Source organism: Falco peregrinus, chromosome 18, assembly GCF_023634155.1.
Source record: "Falco peregrinus isolate bFalPer1 chromosome 18, bFalPer1.pri, whole genome shotgun sequence".
In the NCBI taxonomy this organism is placed as follows: domain Eukaryota; kingdom Metazoa; phylum Chordata; class Aves; order Falconiformes; family Falconidae; genus Falco; species Falco peregrinus.
Genome location: NC_073738.1, coordinates 6,312,776 through 6,327,778, shown reverse-complemented (window position 1 = coordinate 6,327,778; position 15,003 = coordinate 6,312,776). Strand labels below are relative to the sequence as shown.

The following is a 15,003-nucleotide window of genomic DNA, read 5'->3' as shown; positions in this document are numbered from 1 at the left end:
GTCTAACAAACAAGACCACAACTGTATCCTGCATTATGACAAGAAGCGAGTCCGTGGGAAGCTGAAGTCCCGCTGCTAAGAACAGTCTTGCTTTACAAGAAGTTCTCAAGTCACTGGGAGTCTCCTGAGCCCTGTTTGAAAAGCCACTTATTGCAGCCTATTGCTGTGCTACCCCATGCACTGCACCAGTGCTCACAAAAAAATTGGGGCCTAAAAAGGAAGAAGAGATGCTGTTTGCAATCGGAAGGCTTGAAAACGAAGAGCACATACACGTCCCACCTCTCACAGGCAGATTGTCAAGGCAGAAGGAAATTACAGAACCTTTTGTACTAACTGTGGCAAAACCGCTTCCTCAGAAAAATGAGAGAAAAAACCACGCTTTGCACAGCAAGATAAAGCCGCAAGCTCCAATCATGTATAGTGCTGCCATCCTCACCCCCACGCTGAGCACCTGCAGTTGTATCTCTCACTTAACCACCTTATGATAGCAAATCTACAGAGCTCTGCAGAACAGCTGATTAGTAGCTGAATAAGGAGGGAACTAAACATGTACTGGCTAGCAGAGAAAGTCCTTAATTTGGTAACTATTAAGCCTGAACACATGGAAGGAGCAGCAAAGTCCTGGAGGTTACGATGAGAACATGTTGTTAATACACATGGCAGTCTAAAACCAAGGACTTTATTCCCAGCTTTCAACAGACAAATCACTTGACACAGTTGTGTGTGAAATGGTGGAGATGCCTTGCAACAGGCCTATGAAACAAGCACAGCAGTGAAAATTAGCATTTGCAAGACACTTGAAGGTAATTGATTAAAGACTGCAAGGACACACCTCGCCTATTCACTGCAGAGATCAGCTCCACACTGATCTCCATGCTCAGCAGAGTCCAATTAATCCTGGTATCTTCCATTCTGGGAAGAAGGAGGTGCCCCTGTTCTCCAACCCTTTCTCCAAGAGGGCTACATGCAAGAAAAACTAATTAGCCCCAAAACACTGGGGTTAAGTGTTCCAACCATTGCTGATGGAGACAGAAAGGAAGAGTGTGCTTCCCCGACACACATAAACTTAGATAAATTCTTTCCCTTCCTTTCCAGCACATCTTCTGCCCTCAGCAGCACTCCTGGCCACTAGAACTGAAACAGAATCAGGCAAGAATACTTTGGAAGAGGACAACGGAAGCTGGAATCCAATTGAGAATTTCCTGCAAACAGCCCAGTAATAAATTGCTGAATAGCAAAGATCAAACAGCAAGTTAACAGAGACTGAATGTGCTAAACCAACCTGTTAAGCAAACAGATGCTCTTATCCTAAATACTTTCACCTCTGCAGATAGGCAAGCCCTATTTGCTGCCATACAGTAATATTTACAGATTGCTAAGAGTTCCTCGAGGTCTGGAGCTTTTCCATTCTACAGTAGAGAGCTGCGCCATTCGTGCTAGTGAGCCCTTCCATGGGAGCACCCTTGACTTCTCACCAGCATGTGGCACGCAGCCTGCGAGTGTTACATAAGAACTTGGCCCAGGACTGCAAGCCAGAAAAAAAAAAAAATAAAAAAAAATCAGCATTAAGCCAGTACTGGATAAGAAAGCCAGAGGCCATCTGCCTCCAAGCAAGGCCAAGGAAATTCTAACTCTGCGCTGAAGTGGAAACCATCAAAGTTGAGAAGCAAAAGGGGAAGAAAAGCCTTCCTAGAAAGTTGCAGCTGGACAGATGGAAGTTTAATGCCTTCCCTATTCACCCCCCATTTACACAGCTCATTTCAGTTCTGCAACCCTCTCCTGGCCCAGGGGCTTCACAGGCAGTCTGCAGGATGTTATACCTGGGTAGCTTTGTCATTCATGCACAAAGTGGAAGCTCCTTCAGTGTCCCTCGGCCACTGACCCAATAGGTACGAGCCCACGATGGTGTCTAATGAAGAGGTGCGCCGCACACGGGGCTGCCGAGGACGGCAGGTCTTCTCCACAGCAGCAGCACAGGGAACGCTAGCTAGACAAGAGGGAAAAGGCAGTTATTCCAAAGCCAAGATTCAGCAACGGCTATCATAATTAACAAGCCCACGTCCATTACAGAGATCACAAGAAGGGAACTAGCACATACAGCCCGGAGAAGTCCATTTATTTTGCTTATCACCAAGAGATTGCTCCTAGAAAAAAAGCAGAGGTTTTTATTGCAGTCCTTAAGTGACTGCTTCAAATCATTGATTAGACATTCCAGTCAAAGTTGAGGTAGCTCCCACACAACCAAGTGAAATCCTCTGTGTGTTCATGTTGCTTTAGCATGAACACTGTAGAAAAAACCCACCTCAACACGGTCTATAAGGCCACATTTCTTACTAGCTGGAGTGCCCAATGCTCTTAGCTGTGGTAAGACCCAAGACCCCGCATGCCTCAGTTTCCCCCAAGGAAGCATGCTATTTTGCTCGCTTCCAGTTTCAAGGAGGCCAAGAGAACATCTGCAAAGTTCTGGATCCTCCAGCAAAACTACTTGGGGCATTAGTGTGTGCCTTCAATCAGCAAGACCAGAAAGGAAGATGCACAACCCATTCCCTGTCATAACCCAGCGCTGGCAGTGCCCAAGCTCAAATTCAGAAGCTCTGGGTCTGCCCAGCTTCCAGGAGATGACCACATTACCTTGTTCAGACATTACTTTTGTAACGGTAGCTAGAAATACTAGTCGCAGAGGTTTTTAAATATAACTAGCTTGAGATTGTGTGTCAGCACACCAGTGCAATCCCATTGCAAGCCAACAGCAGAGAGGACGGAGAGCCAAGCGCACAGATCAGCAGGCTACAGCGAGACACACAGCGCGCGCTTTGCAGCATCCTCCCATCTCCTTCATCGCATCCAGGCCAGCTCCAAACTCGAGATGATCAACACATGGCCCATGGGCAGACAGCACAGTTGCCCTCTTCTGCAGCCCTGTTGTCACCCTTGCAGCTGGAAAAAAGGTGTTATCACCAGAACCAAAAAGGTAGCAAGAAAGAGGAGAGCTCAAGCCAGCAGGGAAGTTTGTTTGCATTTCATTTTTATTAGACGTGCAAATTACCACGCACATTAGCACCAGCCCTGTGGCCTCCTGGCAAGATATTAAGGCCATGCATAGCTCTCTGCTCCAGGTGCCTTGTGTACAGACATTCTCTCCTTCCTCTCCAAAACGAGGGTATAGCAGGCAGGTAGCGAGTTAACCACACTAAAACCAGCATTAGAACCATTAAGCACTTTGTTGCGTTTGCCAAATACCTCTGTATACAAAGGTGCTGCGGCTCAGACTGTTCCAGGGACATGGCCTGTTACATACATCTTTTTATCAGCTAAACCACCATTTGAGCAGTGAACTAGAGTTCTAGGCAAGAAAAGGGTAGGAACAAAAAGCCGTGTGGGAGGGCAAGAGAAGCATTAGTCCTTGCACAACAGCCACCTCATAAGGTCCAGTGGATTAAAGACTTATTGTGCTGGGTCCAGCTGGTGTTTCTAGGCACACTCCCTGCTCCCAACACTTAACAGTGAGACAGCTACACTAATTTAGAAACTCATCAGTACTCGCAGCTTCCTCTTCAGTACTCATTTCCCCACAGAGGCTACGTTACTTGCATCTCCATTACGTATGGCTTCAGCTGTCTCTTCCTCTCATGCTGCTCTGCCAAACGAGGCTGCTGGCAGAAGAACCAAATGATGTTGCAACAGGGTAGCCTCTCTCCCGTGCTGTTTTGACAGCACACACCCCCCACCAAGCTCTCCCAGAGGACCCCTTTGACATAACTACCGCATCCAGAGCCACTCTTGTGCTCCAAACCTTCAGCAGAGTCAAAGCCAGCTTGGAAGGACTTCGAGAACAGGCACAACCGAGGGCAGAGGAGGCCTCCTATGGTCACAACTGCACCGACTGCGCACAGCAGCTGACAAACATCTAAAGCTATTAATGCATGAACAGCAAGAACAGTCACTGCTTTTCATGAAGTACAACTCTGATGCTGAACAATTCAGTTTGCTTTAAACAGCAGCAGGAACCAGCAGGGCAGCAGGCAGCTGCGAGATGCAGGGCAGGGTGCTGCTGGAGGCAGGCTGCCCCTCCTTACAGAGCAGAAGCTGTGTGCACGGCCCGTTGTTTCGGGCACAAGGAGGAGGGTGCGTGAGAGGCGCTGAGGCAGGGTGGAGCGTCCTGTTTACAGCTCCGTGCTATTATCATCCCTCCGCACCCAGCCTGTGCAGCTGCCACCTGGCCACAAGCACTGGAGCTGGTCCGAGCCAGCTCCACAGCTGAGAAGTGTCAGGTTGTGGTGCTTTTACTTTTCATGCGACAGTAACACTGCTGCAGATAACAGAACTGTCACCGTATCTGCAGGAGCCATTTGGCTGCCTCCAACTGCTGCACGAAGCTCTCACACAGCCACAAGTTAGAGACTGCTGCAATGCATGCATTTAGAAGTAGAAAGTTTTCAGTAGTGGAGTTCTAGATTTGCAGTGTCCCTAGCTTTCCCAACTGCATCGACATCAGTCAGCTCAGAGCTTCCTAAAGAGTCTCCCTCAGCCAGCCAACCTCTGCATCTAAAAAGAGAAAATAAAAGTCTTCAGTAAACTTTTAAAAATTTCCAGGGTCAATTTTCAATGCAGAATACTTATGGCTGAATCAAAACACAATGGCAGGCAAAAATAAAGTTCCAATTACTACTTTAGAGTTGTAAAATTTTCTTCCTTCTCTCTCCAGATTTCACGCTGGAGAAACTGACCCTTTAGTATCAGAAGAATTTAAGGACATGCTGTTCAGACCCTGACATTTTTAGAGGACGTCCCTGCAAAGGCCTGTCTTAAGGTGATGAAGCATAAAGTAACAGTCCATATTTAAATATAATCAGCTTTCATGTTAACTGTGCAACAAGGGGCTCTCTCAGGTTTTGCCATGCAGGGAAGCTTTCCCTGCATTTTTTAGTATCAAGGTCTGTCTAATGGTTTTGGATGCAGTTTTCAGTTTACTGGCTCAAGCAAGAGTTATAGGCTTTCAAGACAGAATTTCTCAGGGAGAGTTTTAGCTGAGATGAAGCCTAAGAAACTCTGTCACTAAGTTATGCAAGTATCTTCCACCCCACTGTAACAGGAATTAATCCTAACTATTTAAGCTCTGTATCTGCTTCCCCCATCTAAATCTTGTAATGCTCTTTACAACACATCATCTTATTCAGATGATGCTCCTGATCTGAGGGGGCAGCAAGATAACAGAAATGCCTGCAATGAATTTCCCATGGGCATTTCAAGACACAGCAGGACCCTGTGACACAGAACCACCTCTTTCAGACAAAATACACACACCAAACCAGGCTGCTGGATATGTACCAGTGTCCCCAGCTGCACCCCAGCTCTGCGTCCTTGATCTTTAACATCATCCTAGACAATCTAGCTGCAAGATCTCTATATAAACCAATGTTATGCACAACAGTTACTCGGACACAGTTCAGGTAGCACAAGCAGAAGGGACACAGAGCAGGAGGTAAGGCTGGTACACAGCAAGAAATCCAGTGTTTATCCTTCTGTTCTTCTTGTTTTAAAATGTAACTGGACAAGAGACATATACAGGACTTCCAGAGGATGTTAAGAACAGTGATCTACAAGCATTCAGGGAACTGCACTTCATCTGACCTCACTCTGCAAGATAGCATTTGATCAGGCAACTTACCTCCTCTGAGGACCAAAACTACTTTAACTGGACATTTCCAGTGCAGTGACAAACAGCAGAAGCATTAGTGAAATAAAGAACAAAACTAAAGCTTCAACATCATAACCATTTAAATCTCATTTCATTTTCTCTGCAGTTTCATCATGTTGAATCAAGTTACCTGACAGGTTGTTGCAAATAGGTCAAAAATTTCTCAGCAGCGAGCAAACTTCAGAAATATATCCTCAGTTTTTATTTAATTGTTTTTTTCCAGGTGGACCAGGTAAAGGAAACCACATGTCCTGACTGCTGCATTAAAGAAATGAGACAGAATCAGTGATTTTGGAACAGTCCCAATCTTTAACATAGCAAAGACTAAAAACCTTTACAGGGAAAGAACTGCCTTTTCCCAGCATTGTGCCTTTACTGCACTCTCTCTTCATTCAGAAGAAACGTGAAGATTCAAGAAACCACGTTTGCAACCATTGCAGTCAGCCTGGGTACTTCCTCATGTGCTGCTTCTGCATAAGGTCTTCTCCAGGAGTGCTTTATCTACCCCACAATCTGAAAGCAATGCAGGATTATGCAAGGAATAAATTCTTTTGCTCTGCGAATCCCAGAAAGCCTAAAAGAAGGTGAACAGGCAGTTTTACTTGTTTGTTGTGAAATTTGAAATCCTGTGCTTCATACACTACAGAAATCTGCAAACGTGCCAGAAAATAGAAACATTTTACAGGAATTCACGGCACGGTCAGAGCTAGCTACCAAGACAGGAATGAAGGCAAAAATCAAAGAGCTAGAGAAGGGCTGGGATGAAAGTTCACAGAAACTGGAGACAAAAAGAATCTCTTCCCCACAAAGACAGCTACGGACAGACCTTTTAAAGTGGAAGAGACATGGGGAAGATCTCAAGCTTTAACCAAAGACAGAGTAGGAAATCCAGAGAAGCCTGCCAGAACGTGCTTACTCAAGGTACCAAAAGACAAGCAAGGCACCTCCACAGAAACCCCACAAAAAATGAAGCCAAGCAGGGACGCACAGAAGATCTCCAGTACAAGACAGGCAGCGGCAGGATGACCACAAGCAGCCTCTGAAGGCCGGACACACTCTGCATACCACGAAAAGAAAAATCTCACTTTATCCCAAAAGCAAGAAAGGAAAGTTGTGTGCAGTAGCAATGTGATGGGGAAGAAGAATACAATAGAAAAAGAAGAAAACCAAACACAATTTGTATGTATGGGTAGGAAAAAAAAAGAACAATGTGAACGCTAAGGGGCTTCAGAGGAGAAGGACGCTGGAATTTATGGGCAGATTAAGAGATAATGATACACACAACTCTCAGCTGCTCCTGAAGAGTTAACACGTCCACAGCAGTAATTTCTGGACCAACTCTTTTCACCTCAAGTCTCTGCAAAGGAAGTATTCTATATATCTCTTCCCCACCCCCTGCCCCTCCCCCCCAATATTTTAAAATTATAATCTTTTTGCTTTTAGAGAAGATTTATAACTGAAGGGAAATTCACACCCATGCCAGGATGGGATTTCATACCTCTTTGCTCATTTCAGTAAACATTAATGCAGAAATGCAAAACCCTCAGAGCACTGAAATCCATTGCACCTTCCGCTGCGAGGCAGAAGCTGTGGTTAAACCACACTGCCCCTCATGACTCTTGCTCAAACTGTACACACAGCCCAAGACACCCAAGAAAGTACCTGCTGTTCCCAAAGCACAGCCCTCTAAGAAACCCACGAGAATCTTTCTCTGCTTCAGTGCTTGACCCGCACAGAAAAGAGCAACCCACCGAGCTGGGTGCATCAGAAAACAAAAAACCCAGGGGCAAAGAGGATCCTGCACCAGGCTGGGGAGCTGGATTCCCATCTGATACAACCCAGCAATGACTTGCCCTGCAGGCTTCACTGAACCGGCCTCCGGGGCTTCACAACTGGCCCGGGAGCACAAGGGAAGAAATTCCAAGCTTTGTAAATCACTCCCCTGGTTACAAGCTGCGTTAAGAGAGTACAGCTGGAGAGAGCTGCCCAAAGGACACAGCATCTGCAGATATCATTGAAGGAAATTAATAGGGGACACTAGCAGTTCAACCTGTCTTTTTTTTTTTTGGACACAGACACTGTTAAACAGTGAGTCCCTCCAACACAGCTCAAGGCCTGAAGCTGAACGAACACCCAGTTGATGGAGGAGAAGAGCGGAACTCTTCATCTTTAACTTAATTTTTACAAAGTTTGTTTTGCAAATGATAAAACAACCTGAAAAATTTCAACATCCTCAAAGTCTTTGGTTGAAGTGCACATTTTACTAAATCTAGCCAGATGCAAGGAACTACTTTGGTGGGATCTTCAAGCAAGCCCATCTCGCTGGGAGTGCCTCTGGACCGGCTTTACACTCTTGAAATTTAAGTAAGAGCTACAAGAAGACAGATAGGCAGGCAGCCTCATAAAGAGTGGTTTAGGAGCAAGCAAAAACTTGTTCAAACGTTAGTCCTTTAGGACTTGTTCACTCTGATCCTGGAGAATACAGATGACTAAGGAGCTACCTGAATGATCCGTGTCATCCATATCAGAAGAGTGAAACCCAAGCAATGAAGACAGAGCTGTGGGTTTGGGCTTTTAACCTTTTTTGTTAACTCTATTTAAATCAACTCCTGATAAGCATCTAGAAATCAAGATCACTGCAAGGGGCAGGGCCCTCAATCCGAGGATGAGAAACCTTTGATTCTCAAGCCCTTGGAAATCTTCCAGTAGAGACAAAATAAAGTAAAATGAAAACAAAGTAAGACATCTTTGACATTTCTACTGTTATAGACAAGGTAGAAAACAAGGGAAAAAGAAGGTTTCCTGTCCTTTGTATGCATGACAACATAAATCACATCAACACATTATAACAAGCCCTCCTCCCTACTCACAGTCATCTCTATGGCTAGCTGCAGTTAAGCCATCTGCCTGGAGGGCCCAACATGAAGCTACTGAAGCAACTTTTCAGCAAGGAAAAAAGAAAAGTAAATCACATCTGATACACCTTCCAATGACCCTCCCATGCCTTTTCTAACTGGGAAGCAGGACACCAAAGCCAGTATTAGCTCAGCATCACAGCTAGCCTAAACAGCATAAGCACAACAGCATTACACATACAGCTGTTGTACACAGTAGCCTCAGGCTCAAGCATGCCAGGAACTGTATGAACTCTGTAATTCCTGTTCCTGAACGGATGGCACACAAGCTATAAGAAACTAAGGCACTGGGAAGAGAAGCAGCTTGCCCAGAGTCATGCAGCAGGTTCCAGACAAGCATGGTAACAATTACCTCCCATTATTTTCAAAGGATAGGCTAACCACACAACTTTCTTTGAAATTTTCCTCATTTCCTGTACAGTCAACCCTGCATTATCAGGTGGTTTGAATGGCAGCACAAGCTTAATTTTTAATGCAAAAAGGCCTGATTAATATAAACACCAAGAGGGAATGTTATGGGTCTTTCCTGGAGATCTTTCTTACAACTGTGTATCCCACCAAATCAGCATTGTCATCTTAAAACTGCAGGAGCAGTGAAGGAAGTGCCAAGATCAGCTCAGTGTAGTCAATGCTGCCATTTATGCAGCATTTCAACATCCGAGTTTTTGCATAAAGAGAACTCATTGCACTTTGGTGCTCGACATTATTTCTCTCACAGGGTCAGGCCAACTACTTGTTTTTTCTTTTGCACCGTGTAGTCTGACAGTAAAAATGATTACCACACCTGGAACAGAACCACTTCTCTGCACAAATAGGTATCCAGGTTCCTCCAGTTCTCTACTCACCCAACAAATGTTGAAAACTTTGCTACAGCCCATGCAATTGTGCTAGATAAGCCCCAGCTGAAAGAAAGGTTCACAAATAAAAATCCATCCAGGGTAAATGACCTGAGAGCTTCCTAGCTCCTCTGGAGCATTCTGCTTTAGAAGGGACAGATCAAACTGACTGCATAGTCCTATCCCTTCCCCCTGCAAATTTGGTTTTAAATGTCATCTCCAGCATTTTAAAGCAGAGAAAAACTTGTTTCACCCACTGAATGTCAACACCAGTCAAGATTAGTTATAGATGTGTCCTTTGTTTCCCCTTTCCCACACCCGTATCCAGAGGCTAACAAACTGGGAGCAGCAAGTTTAGACTGAAAGTATGATCTGTATCAGCTAAGGACTGCAATACCATGAGTGGGCTCCAATTACTGTGCAGGAAACTTGTTCTACATTAAACAAAGCCACCTGCAATACTTCGCCTCCAAACCTGAGCCATGTATTGTATTCAGCTGTGTTCTGCACAAAGACTGATTTGATTCCATAGGACAGAGGCAGGATTCTTCCTGGCTAGTGCTGCAGCAGGACATCTTCAAGATTTCCCCATCCCTCAACCAGTCCCTACATGAGTACTTTTTCCCCCTTACCTGTGCTTAACCCTTTAATTCCATGAGCCTGCTTACCAGCAGCAAAACTCCAGAGACAAAGGCAGAATTACTTAATAGTGATGAATCCCAAAATCTGGAAATGCAAAGCCTGTCAAAGCAGCTATTTGCACAGTGCAGCAGCACAATTTTCCTGTGACAGTACTCTACATTCCTGCTTGAAGAGTCAATACCAACTGAGCTGCTACTTCTGAGATACTGCTTCTCTAAGATGAGCTCCTTCACTTTTGAGTTGGGTGCAGGATATAAACATTATGAATCTGTGTCCTTTGTTCACTTGCTTAAGCACCCCCTGGAAAACTACAGGTGTTAAACAGCATGAAAGAAAACTCAAGAGCAGACACCACAAACATCTGGACAGTTTCAGCAAGGAAAGCCTTTATACCCCATCCCCCAGGACACAACACTCCATCAGATACCAACTGCTAAAGTGAACACAGTGAGGCCTGAAGCACTTAAGATATTCAGCTAAAAAGACTGAGGAGGGGAGGAGACCCCCACACTCCTTACATGATGCCTGTAGCAAAGGGAGGAAGCAGAGGATGCTACTGGTAACAGCTCTGCTGCATCACTCCCATGGAGGCAGCAATCCCACAGCACTTTCAAGTGGTAAACAGATATTTTTATTCCTAAAGAAACGCTTTCATTTCGCTAAACATACACTCAGTAATGCCAATGAATAGTGTCCCACTCATCTGCCTCTGTAATATGCACCAGGCACGGGTTTAATTCAGACACCAAATGAAGATATTTGGCAGTCCACTCAGTCTCTCTAGCAGGATCCACAGAGCAAAAACAACTGGACATCTCAAAAACAGGCAAGTTCAGCAGGCAAGCAATAAAATCCCATCTAGATGAGTCAGCTCAGCCAACAGTAACTTCCTGAAAAGCTAAAAGGCACCACATAATTCTGGGGTTGTAGGGGTGGTGGTGGGAAAACTTGTGAATTTATTGAAATCTGGTGAAGAGAGGCTATGATTAAAGCTTTGGTTTCACAGAGAGTTGGTGGGAAATACATGAAGTGCAAGACAGAGGCTTTGTCAAAGCCATTCATGAAACCCCCAAATCAAGCATTTAGGTCTACAGGTGAGGACTTGCATCTCTGCACCTCACTGCTGATCCTCTTACACCACACTGTCACTGGTACACAGGTACACCCTTTCACCTCCCAAGAAATCTACTCCAACACCATTCAGAAAAGCAGTTGGTAAGGTAACTCCCGGATCAGCTATCCATCCCATCTTATCCCTACGCATTTACATAAGGAATGCACTGAAGGAGTCTGCTTGACTAGCAATGTGTGACATGATTTTGCTTTTCCACTATATTCCATCTTCTCCCACTCTGTGCATGAACCAATTTAGATGACTACAACTTCTTACCTGCTCACATTCACGAAATTTTATGTTCACCAATGGGTCCGCAAATTAAAATTTGGGCTGCAATTTAAATAATCCTTTTTTTTTCACTAGTGTCATACTGGAGAGGGGGGGGGGGGGAAGGGAGAAGACAAAGACTTCTCAGTGTCTTGCTTAAGAAAATTAACTGGGGTTACTGGGCAGTGCATTCACAAGTGTGAAGGCACAGGTCTCAGGAAGGCTGGATGCAAACGTTGAAACTCTCCCACCAGCACATGGTTCTGTGTGGGCTTTGGAGGAAACAACTGAGGCCACAAACAGCACAAGCATTGCCGTTAACAGATTTAAACTTCAAAGTCTCTACAGAGCTCACTCCACCCCAGACAACACATAACCTTGCCAGTATCACAGCACCTGCAGAGCTCTGACTAACCCCAGTAGCCGCCTCTGAGCCACCTAAGCTGGCAGAAACAGATGCAACAAGGATGGGTCCAGCCTGCACCTGAAAAGGATCACACACTAATACACTACCTGCTTCACCACCAAAAGCCACATCACTGAAGAGATAAGCAATTTAAAAAAAACAACACACTGACCCCAATGACATAGATCAGATCCATCACTACAACTCCCAACATCCTGGATTTCTAAATAGCAAGTCAAGTCCTTTTAAAATATTCTTAGACCTCCTTCCTGGCATCCCACAGCTCTAGCTCTTCCTTTTAACAGAAGCCCTTTGAAAGACTCAGCAGCTGCTCCTCATCTCAATGGGATCCCTCTATTATCTGAGCAGCTGCAGGATCAGACCCCAGATCACTCCACACCTCTTCTTCCAGCAAGAACCACAGAGATCCGCAGCAGCTAACCACCATGCAGCTCGAGTGATTCAGTAAGTCTGCAGTCAAATGAGGAAGATTTGACAAAGCAGCAGATTTCCACGCTGAGCCCCAAAAAGGTAGGAGCAAAAGTGTTAGATTATGAATCACCAGGGTATCAGCTTTTGGTTAAACCCTGCCAGTTTACTGCTACAGCTCCCACACATGCAGGCAGCAAACTGAAGCATACAAAGAGCAAGGAGGCAGAAAGCAATGAAAATTTCAAACTTCCAAAACTGTGTAGATGAAATGACTATGATCAAGAGGAAAAACTCAAGCTCCTAAAGCCGGTACAGTGAGCTACAGAGCCAGGAAGAAATGAAGGCCAGCAATCCTGGTTCATGTCAATGGAGCTCCAGCCGTTTTGCCCTCAGAAAGCTGCATGGTATTCACCACACTTTGGAGCAGGTACAGTACAGAGCCCTAACAGAACTAAGAGATCACAGGCAGCCTAGCTCTCCCTTCTTTCAGATTTGCTTTATTTTCTTACTAACAGCTGAAGCTACTGAGTAATTGCCCTATTAACAGGGACTTCACCTCAATTTCAGCATACCACTGAGAGGGAAGGCAAGACTAGCACTCCGAAGAATTTATTCCATTAACTTGTTTCACGTGTAAATTAAGCAAAAAAGCTTTTTAATAGCTTCTCTGATCAATACCAACCCTGCCAGTGGCAGGAATGACCGTTAAGTCTCAAGCAGTGAAACGCAGGAGACTTCAGGAAAGGACACTGATTCTCACTATAGGATGGGCTGCAGCACTGTCCTCTGCAAAGCCGATTAAATCGCTCCTGTATTAACCAAGAGACCAGCGCTTTGAACAGATGCCACGAGGATCAGCTGGCCCAAAGCTTGACAAATATTTCTCTCTGTTCCAGAAGTCCGTTTAATTCAAACCTAACCCAAAAAGTGTTTCACTGCTATTTTAACGCTTCTTGAGATAGTGAACGGCCAAGAGCCCAACATTCAAAAGCAGTCCCGTGAACAGCCAAAAGTAATACGTACATAAAGAAAAGCCAAAGACAGTTACTAGGTCTCCAGAAAGTTATATTTAAATAAGCATTCCTGAAGCGGTCAGAAAAAATCTCAGTGGTGCAATTAGGGACAAATTGCCATCAGCACAAATCAAATTATTACTTCTTTATCAAGCCAGATGAGATGCATAAAATACAGGACTCGAGTTTTTTGCGAAACCACCTCCGAACAGGCAGATCCCTGCCCCGGCAGCCCGCAAGCAGCGGCACGTCCTGCCTGCACCGACGCTGGGGCCGGGGTCAGAGCTGCCCCTCCGTGTGCGACCGCAGCCCGCGGGAGCGCCCGAGCCACCTCGGCTGTTCGGGGACGCGGCCCGCCACTCCCCTTCGCTCACTGTCTCTTCTGCCTTGTGTCGCGCCCCACCCCCCCCGCCCGCCCCGGTTTCTTTTCCCCTGTCCGCGGTTCGCTCGTTTTTTTCACTTCCACCCACGCAGCACCGATCAGGACCTTCCCCAGCACACGGCGGCATTCACCAATGCCGGACGGGAGGTGCTGGCGCGCACAGCCCCGGAACCCCCCCCTGCAAGGGCCGAGCACGGCTTCGTCTCAGCTGCCGGGGCCCGGGGCACAGAGGCGCTCCCCCGCGGGGGCGCGCTGCAGAGCGGTTCGCACAGGGACTAGCCGCTGCGCGCGCCCGGGAGGTGCCGCTGAGAACCGGCGGAGCGGCTCTCGGTACCGCTTCAGAGCCCCCCCCCCGGGCCGGGGACACTAGGCTTCCTCGCCGCCCCGCCTGCGCACGGGAGGTGCCCGCTTCCACCCACCGTTACCTGCCCGGCCCCCGTCTCCGCGGCGCTGCTGGAGCTGGAAGGGGACGGTGGCGCGGAGCGGCTGGAGCCCCCCCACTCCGCCGCGGCAGTAGGGCGCACCTGCCATCCCGCCCGCCCTCCCGCAGCACTGACGCCAGTCCCCCGCCAGCAACTCTTATCAACGCTGCGGGGGCGGCGCCGGCGGGCGGAAGCCAGCGATCACTGGCTGTCCGTAGCCAACCGACCCGCCCCCTCCAACCAAAGCCAATGAGCGCTCCCTGCAAGCTCCTCCCATGCACGAGCTGTAACAGCAGCCAATCAGAAATGCAGTCACCTTTAATAGGCGTCAACCCTCCGCCAGAGCCAATCAAACAGGGAAGAGATACTCACGCCCTGCCCTCTCTCCCTGCAACCGGCGGCGGCAGGACCAATCGGAACAGGGGACAGCGGTGTAAAGCCCGCCCTACCACGGAGGAGCCAATCCTAAGCCTCTTCCAACGCCCCGCCCCTTCCCCGCGAAGGCTAATCAGAGCGTTCGCCCTCTGCCTCTGGCGGGTCACGTGGGCGGGCCTGGTTTCTCTTTCACCTTGGGAGGGAGGCGCGGCCCCGGGCCGCTGCAGGTCCCAGGGCGGCGGGGGCTACGCTGCGTGCAGCGGAGAAGGCGAAATGCAGGAAGAAGCAGAAAGCTTAAACATAGTCAAGATCATAGTGCAGGCTTCTAGCACTAAGCTCCCGGCCCCCCACCCACGGCCCTCCCGCTGCTCCAAGGGAGCGGAGGCTTTCATCAGCTGGATGGGGTTTCCCCCCTGCCATTTTCCTGAGCTCTGCGCTGAGCACAGTGAACATCGCAGCGGGCGTTTGCCTTTCAACTAAAAAAACCTGCTGTGGAAA

At 47.2% G+C, this 15,003-nt stretch overlaps 1 protein-coding gene across 16 annotated transcripts in view; it reads right to left on the bottom strand.

Moving 5' to 3' along the window:
* Positions 1 to 15,003, bottom strand: part of FAM117A (family with sequence similarity 117 member A) — a 32,296-nt gene that overhangs the window by 6,667 nt on the left and 10,626 nt on the right. For 4 of the 16 annotated variants that reach the window (XM_055790137.1, XM_055790145.1, XM_055790140.1 and 1 more), the window contains exons 1-2: positions 14,128 to 14,270; positions 1,821 to 1,987 (exon numbers count right to left, since the gene is read on the bottom strand). In XM_055790137.1, coding sequence (XP_055646112.1) covers positions 1,821 to 1,987; positions 14,128 to 14,239 — 279 coding nt within the window. In that variant the 5' untranslated portion in view covers positions 14,240 to 14,270. Of the gene's footprint in view, positions 1 to 1,820; positions 1,988 to 5,828; positions 5,957 to 14,127; positions 14,284 to 15,003 lie in introns of those variants that run through there. The other 12 variants (XM_055790143.1, XM_055790142.1, XM_055790144.1 and 9 more) reach the window with 8 other exon arrangements.